Source organism: Saccostrea echinata, unplaced genomic scaffold (genome assembly GCF_033153115.1).
Source record: "Saccostrea echinata isolate AGI-Se365-2 ecotype Australia unplaced genomic scaffold, CSIRO_AGI_Sech_v1 ptg000012l, whole genome shotgun sequence".
NCBI lineage: Eukaryota > Metazoa > Mollusca > Bivalvia > Ostreida > Ostreidae > Saccostrea > Saccostrea echinata.
In genome coordinates this window covers 14,012,230-14,033,507 of record NW_026889761.1, presented here as the reverse complement: position 1 = coordinate 14,033,507, position 21,278 = coordinate 14,012,230, and the positions used below count along the sequence as shown (strand labels likewise).

General features: G+C 33.5%; 2 protein-coding genes across 2 annotated transcripts; one reads left to right on the top strand and one right to left on the bottom strand.

Moving 5' to 3' along the window:
• The first annotated feature begins 5,849 nt into the window (after positions 1-5,849).
• On the top strand, positions 5,850-6,593 carry LOC133185035 (uncharacterized protein K02A2.6-like). The gene has a single exon (XM_061320098.1). It carries the CDS (start codon positions 5,850-5,852, stop codon positions 6,591-6,593), a length of 744 nt encoding a protein of 247 aa, XP_061176082.1.
• Positions 6,594-9,182: 2,589 nt separating this feature from the next.
• Positions 9,183-11,756, bottom strand: LOC133185034 (protein disconnected-like). The gene is made up of 3 exons (XM_061320097.1): positions 11,511-11,756; positions 10,652-10,735; positions 9,183-10,384 (listed from the first exon to the last, which is right to left on the bottom strand). Exons 1-3 carry the CDS (start codon positions 11,754-11,756, stop codon positions 9,332-9,334), a joined length of 1,383 nt encoding a protein of 460 aa, XP_061176081.1. The 3' UTR covers positions 9,183-9,331.
• Between the last annotated feature and the right edge of the window lie 9,522 nt (positions 11,757-21,278).

The following is a 21,278-nucleotide window of genomic DNA, read 5'->3' as shown; positions in this document are numbered from 1 at the left end:
TTTCAAGGTAAACCGTCCAGGTGTCCCGTGACTCGCCTAAGGTTACGAGGATCCTCTATCATTCTCGTTATACCAGTTATTATTAGACCAGGTGCGACGGCTTTTTTAAATTAAAATTCTTAATGATTTAAGATTATTTCTATTTTTAATGAGGATTATATTGTGTTCTAGTTATTAATTCTATACATGTATGATAATAAAATAGATTACTTTATTGAAATCAAATTTACATATAATATGCATAAAACGTGGATTGACACTCTATTCCACAAATTTACATTATCCTTCTTTCAAAAGAATTCATCTGAAATTTGTGTACAAATGCTGCTGAAGTAGTGTAACGTGTTCTCTTATGACGTATGGATCCCTCAGTTACTAAACTGAGACCGAGACTCAAAAATAATACAAACTTAACATATTAAATAGATCGCCTGCCAAAATATACAGATACGGCGAACGTATGTACAAAAATAATCGCCTGCAAAATATACAAATAAGGCGAAACGAGTTCCTCTCGTGAAAAATAAAAATGATTACCCTTAATTACTTAACTAACTAATTACTAATAAAATCACTATCAAAAGTATTAACTAAGATTTACAAACCTATATACAAAATTATATGACTTAAAATGAGTTCTCAACAGATGAATACTCAGCTACTCAGCACTTTTATTTATAAACACTAATTAAAATACACTATGTCCACCGAGGACTAGTCGAGCTGTCCCCTCGAGAGTAAGGATACTTGATCCACGTTCTCTTATGGGAAACTGTCGGCTTACCTATGAAGCTCTGTACACAACCTTCTGCTTCTAAGGCCAAACTAACACTGAATGTGCTGACGCTAGCGGTATGACGCTTATATACCCTCAGAGCGGAAGTCAACGTAACTTGCCAACTAAGGGCGCCAAATTCAAACTTAGTAACATCATTTACATTACAGTAGTTTGATTTTTTATTTAATTATATGTTATGAATCGAAGGTTTCTAAAAGAAAAAAACAGATCTGGGATCATTAAAAGCATATAGTCACATAAATGATATGATTTTTTTTAAAGAGGGTGTTGCAGTTCTTTTATTATTTTCCCTAACGGTGTAGCAGTTTAAAAGAAAAAATTTAGGTAACAGAAAACGGTCTTAATTTTTTTCAGATACAACGGTATATACAGCACAATGTAGAACAATATTTAGAAAATGCATATCGACTTCCAATTTGACATTAAATGTAAATTAGTCACATAGCAATATGTCAAGTTTTCTGTTTTTCAAATAGGGAATCACCATTGTTCTGAAAAATTGCCTCCATTAAACAGAATAATTTTGATATACGCATAAAGAGACAGGATTTTTCTTCAAAACAGCCATTTCCGATTTTTGTTTCAAAGAGGAATATTTTTGAAAATTACAAAAATCGAATAAAAATTATTATCCATCTGAATTGCAAAATGTGTACATAAAATAGCACATGTTACTTCATTGTCGGAGCTGGTCTAGTGGTAAAAAGTGTGGACTCTGTACAAAAGATTCTTTTTTACCTGAGAATGGGTTCGAATCCTGGAATGGCTGGTATATATATATACATATTTTTTTTCTTATACATGTATAATGGAAGTACAATGTAACATCTCTCTTGCGAGAGAAAGAGAGAGGGAGATGTGACATATCTGAAGTACAAATTATCTAATATTAATCATGGTCAGTCAGTTGTTTAACTTTATCATTGTCTTACATATCTATCATATATAAAAAGCATGTAATTGAAGCTGAATAAATCATTGCTAGCGCTCTCGAGCGCTAGCAACTACGTTAGTCTATATTTCTGAAATACGCATGCTCGACTTCACGGTCGGGGATTCTGGGAAAACTACTGTACATAGACTGTACGATAACAATTTCGTTTTGTCATACAAAAATAGAAATGATCCGAATTTACACTGGCCTTTCCTGTCTGATATGTACGATATACATTTCGTAGGTTAGAGACAGTCAATACCAGTCTAGATCCGGATTCTGAATTTTTTAAAATTTATTGTCTAACCTACACATAAAAGTACAAGAAAAAATTTGGCCATATAATGCCAAGATTCTAGACATCTAGCTTCCCTTACAGTTTTACCACCTTAGTGGATAATTCCGACAAGCTCGGAAAAAACAACAACAACAACAACAATCTTTTTCAGAGTATGTCGGAAAGACATGTCAATTTAGTGTTTATCATCTGAAAATACATATGATCTGAAGTTTCGTGTTTTGTTGTCTAACCTGCACGTAAATGAACAAAAAAGTAACAGTAACCCGGGTCTTATAAAACCAAGACTGTTATTTCTAAAGTTGTAATGAATACATAGCTTTTCTAATCTACCTTCATGGATCTTTCCGGCAAGCTCGGAAAACCGCGGCAACCTCGGATATGATTTCCGAGCTTGCCGAAAAGGCCCGAAGGTGCTCATTGGTTCTACTGACCTTTTATTTTTTCACCTCGAAATTGAAATTACAGTAAAATACAGAATGCTTAAAGCACAGTTAGGAGTTATGCCATTGCCGACCTGAAGCACACTCTTAGATTCACCATCCTGAATTGTGACACCCCCCCCCCCCCACAAACTCAACCCCCAGTGCATCAATCTGCCTTCCTATTAATAATCAATCGATTCAGCAAATTTAACAAATGGTTCAGATATCTTCTTCTGTATTTTATTATGCTACAGCGCTAGCTCACCAATCTTTTTAAAAGATAAGCTTGTACTATCAACACCGTGCGTTGTACATGTTGTACATGACATGTTGTCAGAAGTGAAAACGCAGTCGGTCAAAAATCCTCACCAATCGGAAGCATCCTGTATGGAATTTATGTGTAAAGTACTATAGTGAATGTTTGAAGTGATATTTTGTGTCATTTTTACAAGATGGCATCGGTTAAGGAACCAAATCCGAAGATGGCGTGGGAATCGCAGGACTAACCGAGTACGTTCAAGGCATTTAAAGCGCATTGTGAATTTATGTTTGGTGGACCTCTCAAAGGAAAATCGGAGGAACAACAATGTAATTACCTAATGTTATCGGTGGGAGAAAAAGGTAGGAACATTTTTTTTCGACTTGGAATTTGCAGGGAGATGATAAGAAAACTTTGAAAATTTATTTTTGACCGATTTGAATAGTATTGCAAGTCCAAATTTAATATGATATATGCACGTTACAAATTCAAGTGTCGTACTCAAGATGATGATGAAACTTTTAAACAGTTTTATACCGATTTGAAAGTATTGTTTAATGACCGTGACTATAGTCCTGATATTGAAGATGAGATGTTAAGAGATCACATTGTGTTTGCTGTGAAATCGAAGAAAGTTCGAGAAAAACTCATTAACGAAGGATCAGAACTGACACTACAGAAATGTACAGACATTGTTAGAACATTTGAGCTGTCTCAGAAGCAACTAAAAACTATGAATTCATCAGGGGAAGACCCTAATGTGAATATGATTGTGAAGAAGAAGCACAAGCAGCTAAACCTCGCACGTTGAAAGAGAAGAAGTGTTTCCGATGCGGATATGAACATTTCTACAAAGATAAATGTCCGGCTAAGGGACAGTTGTGTAATTTGTGTCACAAGCCTGACCATTTCGCAAGCATGTACATGTACAAGACAACAAGACAGTCTTATTCCCACAAACGCAGTAAAACAAAAGGATATCACGGACGCAAAAAGAAAGTAAACATGGTACAAGAAATATCAAATGAAGGAAGTGAAAGTGATGAAGAAAGTGATACATCTGCTGAAATGTTCATGGGCATGATACAGGAAGTGAACTGATCAGTGAACCTAGATTCAGACTGGACAGTAAACTGTAAAGTGAAAGACAAAAGTATAACAATGCATGTGGACACTGGAGCCAAATGTAATGTCGTTAGCCGAAATGTTCTACAACACCTGAAAGTCAACGAAAGTTCAGAGATCAAGAGCCGTATTGAAAAGTTTCAGTGGACATACAATGAAATCCACAGGATCAGTTGTGCTACCATGCATATCCTAGCAAGAAACCTTCAACATTCCGTTTGAAGTTGTTGACATCAAAACTCCAACAATACTCGGATCAGAATCAAGTCAACAGATAGGATTAGTTCAAAAGATGTTTAGAGTGTCACAGTCCGAAACACAGGCCTCAGAAAACCTAACTGAGCAGTCGATACACAAGAACTACTCAGATCTATTCGTTAATGTTGGCTGTTTACCTGGCAAACACAAGATACACCTAAAGGAAGATGAGTGTGCAACCAGTCGTCCATCCACCGAGATGTATATCCGTAGCACTCCGTCAAAAAGTGAAGGACAAGTTGAGGACCATGGAGAAAGACGAAATCATTGTTCGACAGATGGAGCCAACCGAGTGGGTCAACAGACTTGTAACAATCATTAAACCCAATGGTTCAGTGAGACTTTGTCTTGATCCTAGAGATCTCAACAAAGCGATAAGAAGACCTCATGATCATTATCCTATGATTAACATTGAGGAAATAGTCTCGCACATGCCAAACGCCAAGTACGTCTCCAAGTTGGACGCAATCTCAGGTTTTTGGCATATTCAGCTAGACGAAGACAGTTCCAAAGTTTGTACATTTAACTCACCACTGGGAAGATTCGGATTCTTAAGGATGCCGTTCGGTCTCAACTGTGCATCAGAAATATACCAAAGTGTGATGTCGCGATTGGTGGAAGATATAGATGTTGATGAAGTCATTGTGGACAATATTTTTGTGTGGGGTGAAACTCTCAAAGAACATGATGAAAGATTGAAGAAAGTCTTGGAACGGGCAAGAGACTATAATTTGAAATTTAGTTCCGAAAAATGTGAATTCCGCAAACAGGAAGTGACCTACGTTGGACATGTTCTCAGTAGTGAAGGACTCAAAGCAAATCCAGAGAAGATCCGAGCCGCGACAGAAATGACACCGCCGACTAACAGAAAGGACATAAGGAAGTTCATGGGATTCATTCAGTATCAAGCCAGGTTCCTTCCAAATTTGTCTCAGGAGTCGGCACCCTTATGACAGTTACTATCTAAGGAAATAGCATGGCACTGGGATGAAGACAATCAGAAAAGTTTCAAAAACTAAAGGAGATGGTTACAAATACTCCAGTTTTGACGTATTTTGACCCTGAGAAACCAGTATTACTTACCGTGGACAGCAGTTCAACAGGTCTCGGAGCAGCATTAATTCAGGATGGTAAACTACTAGCATTCAGATCCAGAGCGTTGACAACAACTCAGCAGAAATATTCGCAATTGGAAAAGCAAACCCTAGCTATAGTTTATGGCTGTCAAAAATTTCACCAGTACGTCTATGGCAGAAGGATTCAAGTTTTAACTGACCACAAACCTCTGAATCTTTATTCCGTAAACCCTTACATGACATTCCTGCTCGCCTGCAGAAAATGGTTCTTACATTACAATGTTACGACTTGGATGTAACATACAAACCTGGAAGAACTTTTATCGTTGCTGACCACTTATCCAGACACTACTTAAACGAGACTACAGAGAAGTTAGTGGACGAATTTTCTGTCAATGCTTTGTCATACTTACCTTTATCACCTGGAAAAATATGCAGAATTACAGAAATTCAGGATCTTGAGATGATGCTACTCAGCAAAGCTATTCTAGAAGGATGGCCAGAAAATCAACTTCCTGTGGAAATACGCACTTACTGGAATTACAGAGATGAACTTGCGTGCATAGATGGCTTAATCTACAAAGGTCTATAAGACTGGTGATACCACAAGCTTGTCGCAAAGAAATGTTAGAGAGGATACACGAATCTCATTTAGGCATTGTTAAATGCAAAGCGATGGTTCGTGAAGTAATGTTTTGGTCTTCTATGGGAAATCACATTGAAGATGTCATTTTCAAAAGCAGTATTTGTGCCACTCATCAGCGACAAAACCCAAGAGAAAGTCTTATTTCTCAGAAAATACCAGACAGACCTTGGTCTAAAATAGCCATGGATTTGTTTGAATTCGATGGACACCAGTATCTTATATCAGTGGACTTTTATTCAAAATGGCCAGAGATAGCAAAACTAGATCAGCCGAACTCAGGCTGTGTGATTCGTCATCTGAAGAGCCAACTCTCTAAATACGGCATACCAGACGAAGCCATCTCAGATCATGGACCCCAATTCGCAAGTGCGGAGTTTAGAAAATTTGTACATGATTATGAATTTCGTCATGTGACATCAAGTCCCCATTACCCACAATCTAATGGACAAGTGGAGCAGATGGTTCTGCTCGAAAAAGCAAAGGATCCTTACATGGCAATATTAGACTACAGGAACACACCTCTGGAAGAACTTGGATTATCACCAGCTCAGTTATTCCTAGCCAGACGACTCAGAACAAAGTTACCTGTATCAGCAACACTTTTAAAACTACAGAATGCTGAATTCGTCAAGGAGAGTCTAAAGACTCGCCAAGCCAGACAGAAAAGAAATTTTGATAAACATTTTCCAAAATCTGACTTGAAACCATTGATTCCTGGAGAGAAGATCATGGTCAGACACAACTATCAATGGATACATGGATTCGTTGCATAGAGACATGAATCACCACGTTCGTATGTCGTGCAAGCAACCAATGGCAAGAAGTACCGCAGAAACAGACGTGACTTGAAGCTGCAGAAGAGAGAGAGGAGGACAATCTAGAAATTCAGCTGTTCTTTGATCGCGAAGGTACAGTGTAGCATGGACGTTTGGATCGTGACAAAGTGGAACCTGAACAAATTAATGGGTAATATTTTAAATGCATGCAGAATTAAATTGTTTTCTTTGATATTGTGATCTAAAACTAATAAGACATAATATATTATAGTTAATGTTATTATTCAGTGGCGATGTCTTAAAAAATAAAGTATTATTTTATAAAATAATATAATTTTTTCATACGCATTTCGTTTCATTATTGTTTTATTAATTAGTGGCTCAGATTTGACTTGAAACAACTAAATTGAAATGGCTCAATGGAATTTCTTAGATATTGCATCAACAGCGTGATTATTGGACACATTTTTATATATTGAAAAATATTAACGCATGCTGTCTACAGTACATCTTTAAAAATGATATGCGATGTGCACTTGCCATTATTTGTGTTTTTTATCGTTCTAACGTTTCTCGTGCAATATGGCGACAGTGACCATAGATGTGAAAAAAGTTTACTTACAGGTCGCCAGTCTATGTTAGGAAAAAACTATACATGAAATAAACGTAAAATGTGAAATGTTTTGTTATTACAAGCTGGACATACCCGTCGTATAAATAAAGTCATCTACGTAGCATTATCTATATTTAGAGATGACTCTTCATGCGTCGTTGGTATTTAAATGTCCTTCTCGATCTAGGGAATAATCGCGAGTTTCTGCAACACCCTATCTCTAACTTAATTAATGAAGATTCCAATATTTTATATTCAATACTACCTAAAATTGACAACTAATACCAATATGCATCATTTCTAATTTAGATAAAAATTTCAGAAACAAAGCCCATAAACTTAATTGTAATGAAAATTTATAAACCAAATGTTACTTTACTATGCAGTGGACCTAGAACTTGTGTGCAAGATAGTACGAGTGTAATTGGTTTGACAGTTGATTTGCAAAACATATGGCTTATACATTCAGTCGCTGACTGGACGTTTCAGAAAGTATGGAAATAAGTAATAGGCTATTAATATCATGATGATTTAATACAATGCATCTGTATGATATTGTAAACACAATCACTCTGATATTGATATCAGAAAGATGCTGAAGTTCCTCATTGACAATATCTTTGTACCAGTAGTTTTTTGTCTTCTCACAATCTGTTGGAATATCTATAGGCTCAAATTATGCTCCTTTATTAGGCGATTGGTTATTTATTTATTTTTTTTATTTTATTTTTAATTTAAAAACTCCTACGTGAGAAAAGGGAAAATCTTGCTGTGGCCTTTAGATACACTGTTTACGTTTTATTCAATGAACAATGTTCATTTTCATATGTCTACTCTATATTTCCCAGTAATCTATAATAAAAACACCCTATAGTCCGACACAACTGCTTCATATTTGGAGTTTACTCGAAATACAGTGGCAAACTGACAGATAAACAATTTGACAAACGGCATGACTACAGCCATTTTTTGATCGTCAACTTCCCATTTCTACTTGTGTGTAGCAATATTCCATTATCGCCCGCATATGGTGCCTATGTTTCCCGATTGATTCGGTACGCAGTGTTCTGTGTACGATTGATTATTTTTAAGCCGAAGTTGGCTTCTAACAAGTAAACTGATATTACAGGGGTTTCAACAATCTCGTTTTAAGGTATGACGACGTTGCTCAAAGATCTGTTTCTTAATCTCTTCGTAATATGTAACAAATAAATCATAATTATCATTATATTGTGATTTTTAAACTATTTTCAAAATGTTCAAGAAGAAAAAGACGCCAAAAACGTCAAGATATTAGCAGTGATAATAATATATATGATTATATAGCAAATAAGATCCTCTGTATCTTGCTAAAATGCCTGGTAAGGTACCTTAAATTTTTGTGAGGAAACTTATTAAAGAAGCAATACTTCAATGACAAATTCTTCGAAAAAATATGTATTATTGAGGAACGTGTCGTCTGGTCTAAAGTCGGAATTGGTAGGGCGTTCGCTTAGTGACCGGGAGACCCGGGTTCGATTCTCGTTTGCTAAGACGTAAACATGGGTAGTGACTGTTTTTTCTTTCGCCAAGCTCCCGAAACTAGAAGTGAAAGTCATGGGTCCGTCGGATGAGACCTTAAAAACCGAGGTTCCGTGACCCGGTAGGCGTTGGCACGATAAAGAACCCTCACTGCTCAATGGCCCTCAGTGCCAAGTAAAGGTCTAAAATAGAAGCCTTTCACCGGTATATGATGATGTCTGTATATGAGTGAAAATTTTCGAATGTGACGTAAAACAACATACAATCAATCATCGTATCAAATAAATGTGTTGAAGGTTTATCTCTACATTATATTAATAAAAGATTCTTTGGGAAAAAAAACTTTAGTTATACTTTGATTTTATTTTGAAGACAATGAATGAGCTAGTATACATAATAGAAATCTTGAAGAAAAAAATAAAAATAAAACAAATTGCATATTTTCCCGAATAAGTAAATAAAGTCATTATACTTGGAAAACACAAATAAAATGTCTAATAGGTACTACTTGAGACAGCACATATTGGAATGTAAAAAAAAAAACTTATTCATGTAATGATTTATGGACAGCTAATTAAATTTTGTAGGTACGACGTACTATCTACTCTCCATCAACATGTGGTATTCGAATGCGCAACGTGTCCCCTGTTTTTGTTGCAGTTGTTCTGGAAATGTCAAACTCTTCTGGGATTTCGTACCCTTCTGAGAAATTACGGACACGAACCCAGGTGGCTTCGCTATACTGATGATCTCCCTTGACTGTGACGGTACGCCCACAAGCAGTGACATGAATCTCGTCCAGTTCAAACCCATGGACATTGATGAACAGATCCATGGCTTCACATTCATCCAGAAGCTCGTGAATACGTTCAGTTTTCTCATCAATATCTTCCAAATACTCCTCAAGCAGATCTTCCACAGATTTGGTCTCGTCATCATTCCCGTTATCATCATTATCATCATCGTCCTCATCATCATTATTATCATCATGTTGTATGCAACATTTTTCTAGTTCTTCACATTCTCGGTCCTCGTCATCTAAGCCGTTCTGATGGTGATGATGATGATGGTGAGGTTTCTTCTCATCGCAATTGTCAACATTGTAATGCTGATCTTCACCATGATGGTGATGATGATGATGGTCAGGGTGATGATGGTCGTCGTGGTGATAGTTACCATGATGATGGTCAGGGTGATGATGGTCGTCGTGGTGATAGTTACCATGATGATGGTCACGGTGATGATGGTCATCGTGGTGATAGTTTCCATGATGATGGTTCAGATGCTTCTCCTCAGTTGGACAAGGTTGCATATGACTTACATTCTCTAAGTTGCAGCAATTATTCGGATAAGAGCCCATACTTCTGTATCCCATGGCTTCGGCACAACAGATTTGTGGCATGGTTGATGAATAGATACCCATTGGAGAAAAAGCAGGCACCATAACCACCGGAAACCCCAGAGAAGACATAACAAAAGGAACGAATCCGGAATGCCCAATTCCCTGATATCTGCCGAGGGGGCGTGGACAGTAGGAGTTCATGTAGCCACAGCATGGAGAAGGTGAATGTCCAGAATGACAGTAAGGCTTTGCAGACTGGCGAGACGGGGGTCGTTTGCTTATTTCTGGCTCTTGTGGAAGAGGCGGCAGTTTCTGAAGAAATATGATGTTAAGTTTAACAAAATCAAACAAACAAACAAAAACAAGCAAAAAAAAAAAACGAACAAAGAAAACAAAATATATGTCAATTTATAGTTAATAGAAGTCTCAATCTAAAATCGCTCGAAAACTTTCAAATACAGGTACATTTAAAGCTTGTTTCTTTTTACTCTCTTGAAATCTTTGTAAATAAAACTTTGTCATGTAGGGATTTGAAATGCATTTAGTTTACATGACTCGTATATGTTTATCAGTTCTCACCGGAATATTGACGATGTCTATTCCTCTTTCAGTAATATCTTCTTTGACATTCTTGGCGTTGTCTCTGATATTCTCTGAATTTCCCTGTGGTTTTATCAAGGAGAGCAAAGACAATAATACCTGTAACTTGCGTGAAAAACATTTTGTGTATCTGCTATTTTGAGCAAAACAATCATTTCCACTCCATGTAAAACTTGGTAATATCAGTCTCAGTCTTAATATATATATATATATATATATATATATATATATATATATATATATATATATATATATATATATATATATATATATATATATATATATATATATATAATATATATATATATATATATATATATATATATATATATATATATATATATATATATATATATATATATATATATATATATATATATATATATATATATATATATATATATATATATATATATATATATATATATACCTACAAGTAGCTAGTAGGATGTTTTCACTTCAAAGATAATTTCGAAGTTTAAAACAAAACTAAATCAAAAATACAGCTATAGGTCTTTTAAAAATATATAAAAAGTAACAATGATTCTCACTGCATTGCCTTCGTCCAAATTAGCGACTTCATTCTCCTTGTCGGCATCCTGTTTTTGAAAAGTAAGAATCGCGATGAATGAAAGAGACGAATATTTCTAGTTTAGTTTATCAATAATGAAAAATAATTGATCTGTAAATACACCTTTACCGTTACAGAAAGATGATTTATTTAAAAAATAAAGATAAAAAAACAATTCAATATATGTATGTGTAACATGATATATTTTGCATACTTAAAGTTTCATTTCGAATTGCCCAAACGAATCCTACAATATGAGAAGAATACCTTGTCAATGGACAGAAATATAGGTATCTTTAAACAACAGGTGTTCTCCGCCGCTTCCCCCTCATCATCGCCGTCGTCGTCTTCCTTCTCTTCCTTTTGCTCATGTTCCTCACCATTGTCATCTTCATTTCTTTCCTTAGAGTCTTCCTGGTCCACGTCCTGAGAACTGACTTCGCTTTTTTCATCAACTACTTCTAACTTTGAGGTTTCGTCTATAAGTTCATCTTGTTTCTGAAGAAGTGCCATTTGGAGGGGGAAGGGGTTTTCTCCGAACTTCAGAAGAAATCTGCTACTTTTACTCAAGCAAGCAAACAATTACATTAAAAACAGAACAAGATTTGAAGTTCTGGACCGAAATTCACTTCCGGGGCCCTTCTCAGGATGAATTTTTATGAAGTTATAGCTGCCTTTTGTTAAAGTGATTCAAAATCGATTTGACAATATTTGTTCAGTCCATTTTCATTATATCAACGTTGAGAGGAATATTATAGCGTATTAGATTTTTTTTTTTTTCAATTCTTCTATTTGTCATTATTAATTACACCCTGTGGTGGACAACTTAACAGGAAATGTAACATGTTTATTTAATAATATTTGTGCGTAAACAAAAAGATGCTTCCGTTGTCTGTGTAAATGTATATTGTCAAGGTATATTTTATGTGTATGTGTACTAGTATTTAAACATAAAGTGCAATTTGAAAAACTAACAGTATAAATCTGCAGATAGAACTAGCAATTAACTTGTTTTTAAAAATACATGTATGCTTAGATTTATTTTTCTTGTACTTATCATAAGAAAAAGGAAATAACACTCATTTTTAAAAACAAAAATGTGTGTAATATAATATATTTTTAATGTATAATGTTTTATAATAATATTTTATAATCTATTTTTGATTTTGTCATTTAAGTTGAAAATTGATTTATGTATGATCAAAAAATACCTTTTTCAAGAAAAATTTCTTTCAACGGGAATATTGAGTCGCATTCCATCAGTATGTTTATTTAAACAGAGCTGACCACACGTAAAACACGACCTATAAATAGAAGAAAGTTGCTGATCGACAGAACCTTAGGGTTTATTATAAAGTATTTTTTTTTAAAAATTATTCACAATGTTATTTCTGTTTACAGCTCGCACATTTTTTTTTTAATTCTGTATAAAATTTAGTTGTTTTCCATGTCGTCAAACTTCATTTTAACTATTTTCCCTTTTTTCCATAAGATTTTATAATAATCAATATAACTTTTGCTAGTATTTTTCTCTTTCGAGTATCATGGTTCAAGAGATGTATAAATGGTGAAATTGGGGGGAAAAAACATGTTTTCTGCATTTTGCGCTTTTAAGATAAATTGTTTTTGTACCGGTATATATTTTGCTAAAGTTGTGCTTTTAAGGTAACTCATTCATCTGAGCATACACATGATCTACAATATTTGTGGACGTGCTGTTTAAAGAGACGTAACTCTGGTATTCCTATCCATGCGACATTTTCCTCTCTAGGCGATTCATCTCTCTCTCTCTCTCTCTCTCTCTCTCTCTCTCTCTCTCTCTCTCTGAACGAAAATTACTGAACGAAATACTTTCAGGATAATTTCCAACACCTGAACAAAAGCTTAAATTTTATTGAAAAATTATTAACATCATTTTTTATCCTGTTTTTGATACCAGTTTTATTTTCAAAGCCACTAAAATTGACACGATTTTCTAAGGTAAGGGCATTGATGTAAAATTAACAAGCATTTTATTTTTGAAAAATACTAATAATAATACTCAACTTTATTTCATATAGTTTACTACAGTGTCGATGAAATACTTTGATTTACAAAAGTGAATACTATGATTAACTATAGTATAAACATTTATATTTATACTTTGATTATTATATAGTACAAAATTTGATGATTTTATTTTGACAAATACCATTGAACTTAAATTTATCATATGATATTAAACAATATTAAATATTGTTTGAATTAAACTACATTCAGTTTATTTTAGTAAATTTTAGTTTACTACAGCGTCAAAATAACTGTAGTAAAAACATTGACTTACTTTTAGCGAATTTTCTAAAGGTGTGTTTGACATTTTAGCGGGAACTTGAGTGGACATTTTGGCGGAAGAAAAAAAATGGTTACCCTTAAAAATTCAATCAAAGTCAGCAGAAAATTGATCAATGGTCAGCAAAACTCGCTATAACACATACATATTCATACAAGCAAACAAATGCTTGTATACATGTTCATCGATATCTGTAATTGGAATACTGAACAGTAATATTAATGGTAGTCTTGAATATTGAAAGAGAATCATTTTTGACGGGTTACAGTATAAAGTTGAAGGATTGCTAAAACCTTATAAGGTTCATGGAGATGTCTATGAAACACTCTAAATCTCGTTTCCGATCTTATAGTTTAAAGAAATAACTGTATTCACTATTAAGATTACATGTAAATATTGATATCTTTCTCAAAATTCTACTTCCGCCTCCACGTTGGTTAGAAGGGGCAACAGACTTTGCCTGGCTAATAGAAGAGACATATGTATGATTGATTATTTATTTATTTATAATTTGACTCAACCCTCCCGCTAAAATATCCATATCCTATTTTAAATTCCGTTTAAACGTCGCAAATTTTCTGCTATTTTCCCCCGCTAAAACGCCCTGTCAATCCGCTAAAATATTTTACTACAGGTAAAATTTTGGTTTACTATAGTTAATTAAGATTTTGTATATATTTTAGTTTATTATGGTATACTTTAATATTTTTTTCTGTGAATTTTTCTAAAGAAAAGGACAAAACGAAATACTGTTGGGATGATTAAAACATTAAATTTATCATTACAGTAACGTTTCTGTACGAATATCTGTTCAAATCTTATCACGACCATCAAAGCTTCACTCCGCAATTTTTATACACAAGATTTGTCTACTATCAAAATGTTTTCGAATGTAAGCGTTGATTGATATCAATTTTGTATAAACATCTCATAAACGATTACTTTTAAACGTATGCTAGCTCATTGAATTGTAAAGGGAGTTTGTTGTGTGGCTGGGATTAAGTTTTTAGGCCCCGGATTGTGTTTTTCCGGATATCTCTTTGCACTCTAGAACATGATGTTACCTGCACTTTAATCTTTGTGTCTTGTTATGTGCTTTCCTTAGCCATTTCAATGAATATTCTAACCAACCCTGTATCATCTAACGAGGATAAGCCAGTGACTAAAAAAAAACCGAAGATCATTTTCCTTTATAGTACAAAAATATAACGTAATACTATTCTTTCGTAGTCTTTTTTCTATATATAAAAAAAAAAGACGAACACACGAAAAAATATATATTAAGTATAATATATCTAAATATCATTTAGGTTCATAGAACTGACACTTGTGAATTTACACTTGCTGTGCACTATCTTTATTTGACTTCTCCAATAATAAAAAAAAAAAATCTTTCTTCAGTTAATGTGTCTATCATGAACAGTTAGAAACATCGAATGGGTGAATACTAAATAATACTTTTAGAGTGTTTTAGATGAATATTATTTTCGGTGTTAAGGTAAAATTCTGGGAATTCTTGGGATTTATCTTGTATCAACTTGCATGCGTCATTACTAGAAATTAACTTTCGAGTTATTTACAAAATGTCAATCATTGATCGTTATTGTTTAACGAACAGGGGTTTTTCTTATCATGATTTAATTAGATTTTAAGGTAACCAACTTAAGATATCGTTTACAATGTTATCAAAAAATATCGCGTGTAAATTGAACAGTTTTCCAAATGCGCTTCTTGCCAAAATTGAACAAAAGATTTGCCCATCATTTACTAATTTTTCAAAGCCCTCGTACTCGAAGAACAAATAAATCATATTCCCAAACAAATACTGAATAAAGCAGGGGCTTTACTCCTTTCTTGTGAGGCTTGATAAGGTCCCGTGCCTGGGTTTCTACGAGTCTGCTAATCTACTAGCTGGCTCACCACTAATACCTCGAGGAATTGTAAACGTTATTTCCTTAAATGAAAAATCGTTTTTTCTTAACTGTCAGAAACGTTTTCAAATGCCTGTGTAACAGTTTTGTCACCATGCAAGATATTCTTCTACAAAGAATGGACCACAATGGCGCCTAGTGCTTCCCAGGTTTCTCAAAGTAAGTAGAAATGATATATAACCTTTTCAGATCGGGATCGACAAACATGTAAGAGTTCCCTCTTTCGTTGTCATAGCGATATATCCTCTTGTTTCTGATGTTTGTCTCTGATCTTCGTGTGTTATTTTATAATTTTTCTGACGATATGCAGACTTATATCCACCTGTATCTGATAATTACTCCGAGTTTATGTCTCTTCAAAACGTGTGAGAAAACACTCAAACATCATAAGAACTTGAGTGAAATTCCTGGCGCGCTTCGAGAAGATTTATTTTATCCTTTTCCGATAAATATTTGTGCATGTTTTATAAAATAAAATATACTTAAAATCAACAAAGCACACCCCAGCTGTGGGATAGCTATCGTCGCCATTCTCATTGTCGTCCCCTAATTGGTGTGATGCAAAAGTAATTGTATTCAATTTAGATGACTGATCCCACTTTGTAAATTCACACATGAAGTATATATATAACAACACTTCAAATTAATAAATATGAACTTAAGCGTTGTCATATACACTTTTCAGAAAAAGGAATTCATTTAAAAAAAAACACTCAAGCGACATGATAATAAGACTGCTAATTTATACAGTTATTAGGAATATACATGTACTACATGTATACAGAAATTAAGATCAATACTGAATATTAAAGATGAAGTAATTTGTTATGGGAAGCATTAATTCAAGTCTGTCTGTCATAAAACCTTACTAGATTATTATGTAAAAAAATTGGTATACAAGTCAACAAACTGATATGTCTTTGTAAAAGTTGTGATATGTATTATTGTAACATTTCATGATTTGTACCTTGATCTTGAAGAGAACTAATACAGGCCAAAATTTTTGCCTGCTGTTTAATCCAAATTCATTGTATATACTTCTATGAACATGTATATCGTGAATAAAATACTTCTTAAACTAACAAACTTATATTGATGGCAAATTATGCACAAATGTGAAACTCAAACAAAATTGGGGTTATGAGAATTATTTATCAGTAGCTAAAAATTTTTCATCACAGAAAATCTGTATGTAATTTAAGAATTTCCTGTCACAGGTTGCAAATTGAAGTGGGAAGATTTACCAACATTCCTCGAGAAGATCAACTATGCAATAGATGTAATTCTAACAGTATAGATGATGAAACTCATTTTTTTATAACATGTGAAAAAATGATCACTAAAGAAAAGAAATATTTCAGTTAATTAAAAGGAAATTTCCTAATTTTTCAGCTTTAGATAATGAACAAAAACTTTTTTGGTTACTCAATACTGAAGACAAGGAAATTCTTAATTTTATGGGCAAATTTATAAATGATAACATGCTATAGTAGTCATACACTTTTATACATTGTATTCCTTTTAACTAAAATAGTACAATATTATTGTTGAAATGAGCAAATCCATTTACTAATTGTTATACTATTCATTGGCATATCTTTTCCTTATTATTATAATAATTTCATACCTCTCTGTTCTGGGCTCTAAATCAGAAATTAATGTTCTGTAATTTTGGATATACAAATTGTCATTCTGTTCAGTAGTTGGAGTGGTACATGTAAAATGCTGATGAAAAATAAAAAGAAATAATCATCATCAACCCATGTTTCGATATTTATATAAAGAGTTTTAATATATGAATAAAATTAATTTTTAATCCATTATTTTCGCAATGCCACGTAAAAAAAAAAATGTACATAAAACAGAAGAAATATGTCTATGTAATACTCTATATCGGTAGAGTATTAATTCAAATGAAATGATACATGTACACGTATACTTCATTGCTTTCATATTTACCGTAAAATGACATTGTGCTTTCAAGGAACAGTTAATTAACAAGTTCGACTATTAAGACCAAAAATAGAGATTCTTTTTAAATCAATGAAATGAAATGTAATTTTTTTTTTCTTTATTTTTAACCTAACCGATTTAATACTGATCGTATAGACTATAGCTTAATCATTTTCCCCATGCATATTTTATTTTGCATTTAGAGAAATGAAAAAAAAAGTCTCTAAAATAAACCATTCGTATAAAAATATCTACAGCAGATCCTTATATTGTCGAACTTCTCCATTTTCGTCATTTTAAAAAATATCATCAGATGTTTGTATTTTAATCTAGCCCGTAGAACGCGGGGGAGGGGGGGGGCGCCCCCTTTTTTTTTAGAGTTTATAATATTTTGCTCCCCCCTCCCACTTTTTTGTCAGATAATTTTGAGACCCCCCCCCCCGCCACTTTTGGTCAGTTTAGGGTTTTTTTTGTTTTTCGTTTTTTTGTTTTTTTGTCAGATTTTTTGGGAAGTTACTTTTAAAACCGTTACTACGGGCCTGTTAATTCCTATCTTTAAAAATTAGAAAGTATTAAATTTGGGTATATACATGTATGTGTATATATTTTAATCTAGAACTCACTTTGCATATATTTTTCTTAAATCATTAAAATAAAAATTTAAAAAACAAAAACAAACGAACAATCAAACACTTTTTATTTGTTTAATTTATACAAGCTAATCAAAGTATTCTCCTTTTGAGTGGAAATCATTTTTCTTCCTCTTATGAACTTAAAGATTTTTTTCTCGTGTAAATATATATATATATATAATTGAACAACATATGGTAGTATATCGTGGTTCCCTGTAAGACCTTTTGGTGAAAAGAAAAGACGTTATTAACTCTGAAATCGCACCATAATTAAAAGATGGTATCCCAATTTAAGATGAAATTTTAGTTCTTATAGAATACATGGACAATATAAATCAAACGCAAAGAAAGAAAAGTAGTTGACGTAGGCTTATGTATGGAAATGCAGATATTATCAATTAATTTTAGATTACGTTACAGATCTGGATTCTTAGGCTATTGTTTGGAGATGTCAAACAGAGAATGGGATATCGTTTTCCCCTTTTAATGGGGTAAAAACTTGTAGACATCATTGAATAATTTATCAGTTCCATCTAATAAGCGTCAGTTGCCGTCCATTTTGATTAATCCTCTTTTGGGCCTTTGATGCATCATCTCTGATTGCGATATACTAAATCATTTTTGTCGGAGGAAATTTGAGTGTTTCTCGGCAAGGAGTTCTTTAGTTGCTGCTACATGTATCTGAGAACAAATTTTATATCTACCTCAGAATTTTGATAATAGTTAAATAGAGTTCAGTGGCGCCATTTAAAGTAATGCAATTTGCCTGTTTTCAATGTTGTGGGAATTTGATGATTTTTATAATTCATGCATGACATGATGTTGCTGAAAATCAACAAATATCAATTTTCATGATAAGCTAGGTTAACGTTTTTCAACTTTATCCAACTCTCACAAATTTAAATTTGCTTAATGCACCCCTATCTGCATGCATATTAAAATCCATTGGAAAATTTGATGCAACTCTGTAGATTCGATGCTGGTGGCACTGAATCTTTGGTTTAATATTCTTCTTCGAAATCTTGAAATTTCCAACGCATTTGAAGCATGTCTGATTCTCAAATTCTTTGAGTTTTTTCGTGCAATAACACTTGAGTTATTTCACTGTCATAAAGATATATTTATATGTTTACTATCATAAAAGTATAAATGAATCCATCCGCTCAGACTAACTTATTATAAACTTATGCTATTCCCCTCTTCAAAGAAAGTAAATAACGGTTTTCTAGCGTACTTGAGGCTGTACAATCGCCTCCTTAAGTCTATAATAAGAGCCCTCTCACTGTACAGGTGGGTAAACAGTAGATTGAGGAGGCCGAGAAACACTTCCGGTCTGTGTAACTTTCTAGACACATAAACAACTGTCTTATCTGTCCTGGCTTCCTTGTTCATTTAAAGCCTTTTGTGTAAAACAACTTTTCCTATCAATCATGGGGTGTTTCATGGTTAAGCTGTATCTCCCAGTGTAATTGAGGACATATCCAAGTAATGGTTAAAATTGAAATGCCCTCAGTAGGTGATGTTGTATAGAAGTGTTGCAGAAGAAGGTTATAGGTGATCTGCCTTGATTTATGTTACTTTTCTTACGAAACTATTTAATTATATTTTCTGTGTAGTAACAAAAAAAAGCAAATTCTTACAATGTCAGAGTGAACAATTGATCTGCAAAGCGACAAACACCTGCAGTCATCTCTATTATAAACAGTGGACAAAGTGCAGTTTTATAAATCTGTACAAACGCTTTTCTATTGATAACAGAATTTTTAAGTTCTTCAATGGGAATAAGAAAGATTATTGTGAATTTCAAACAAACAGTAGAAGTCCAGCGTAGTTAACAGAATCCTATATCATATTGCAAAGGATCTTTTTAGTCTAGTCCAACTACTTTGTGAGGTCTTTCGAGAGGAACAACGTTAACCATTACACATTCCGTCCTGGTAAAAGTACAGGTACATTCAATTTGTTGTTCGCAGGGGTAAGGTTTAGCTAATTAGAACCTTTTACTAGATAAGTTCAAAATGTCGCTCTCTTCATCAATTCCATCCTCGCCTGGCAAGAGATCTACATGTACATGTAGCCCATTACTCTACTGAACATGTATTCTTTTGGACATTTTTGTCAACGATACTCCTTATATACAGATTACAAATCATAATCTCGAAGTAAGATTTTCATTCAGGAATTTTTACTATATAGCGCAAGGGTTTTTCTTGTTTTCTAAGGCATAGTGAATACTGTTCGGCTTAAGTTTCCAATATATACTTGTGTAATTGAAAATGAATATTTAATTGTAAATAATCTAATTTTATTCATTTTTTACAAATAGTAATGTAGATTTTAAATCCTCATTCCGCTTAATATTAGTCAGGTAACATGTAGGAATTTTAAAAAAGGCTATCTTTACGAGAATATTTTTTACAATGTACTCATTATTGTGTCGACATTATTCGATAAGAATTGGGAATTTTGGTTGAACTGTTTGCTTTTAATAACAGTAACGACATACCAAACAAGCAATTTAAGCGCAGAACAAATACTACTGTCAGTTCGATTCCTTTTGTAAAATTCGAGGGTTCCTTCGAGTTGGCATTGTGTAAGTGGATGATGTGATTTAAAACAAAAACATTAAAGACGAGATAAGATTGTGGTCCCCATTCAAACCGAGCTGCACGTCGCTACAAAGTAACCTTTGTAATCGATTAGATAAGCGGCAGGTAAATTGTCACGCTTGGCTCGACACCTGACAGACTGATCGGCAGGTGATCCGTGCAGTTCTTAAACAGTGTTAATTTATTTTTAATTTATTCTCCGACAATTGTTTTTAGCACGCACTGTCGAAGTGGTAAGTCTTTTCATCTGTTTGAGAGGATTAAGTTCTCCTTGTTTGATCGATTGTATTTCCGTAAAATTTTGACTTTGTAATACTTGGATTTGATTCTCTGTTTTATATTACCGTATAACTACTAGCAGAGTGGTCATAATTGATACTTGATATTTGTATACCTATCATATCATATACATGTGTATTAAGCATTTTTAATTTTTCTGTTTTAAATTTCTTCAATTTCGTATAGATAAACAAATGTGGGAAATAAGTTTTTACGTGAAATTTTGTGTGTTAAGGTATGTGTATGAAAAGAATGGCACGCCAATTTATATATATACATACTCCAGTGATATCTGTCTTTTT

Bases quoted from the DNA above. Each gene is read 5' to 3' on its own strand.
- LOC133185034 (XM_061320097.1), bottom strand. From the start codon at position 11,756: ATGGCACTTCTTCAGAAACAAGATGAACTTATAGACGAAACCTCAAAG. The intron at 10,736-11,510 runs GTATTCTTCTCA...ATAAAACCACAG, and splicing joins TATTTCTGTCCATTGACAAG to GGAAATTCAGAGAATATCAG. The intron at 10,385-10,651 runs GTGAGAACTGAT...ATATTTCTTCAG, and splicing joins TAGACATCGTCAATATTCCG to AAACTGCCGCCTCTTCCACA.
- LOC133185035 (XM_061320098.1), top strand. From the start codon at position 5,850: ATGGTTCGTGAAGTAATGTTTTGGTCTTCTATGGGAAATCACATTGAA.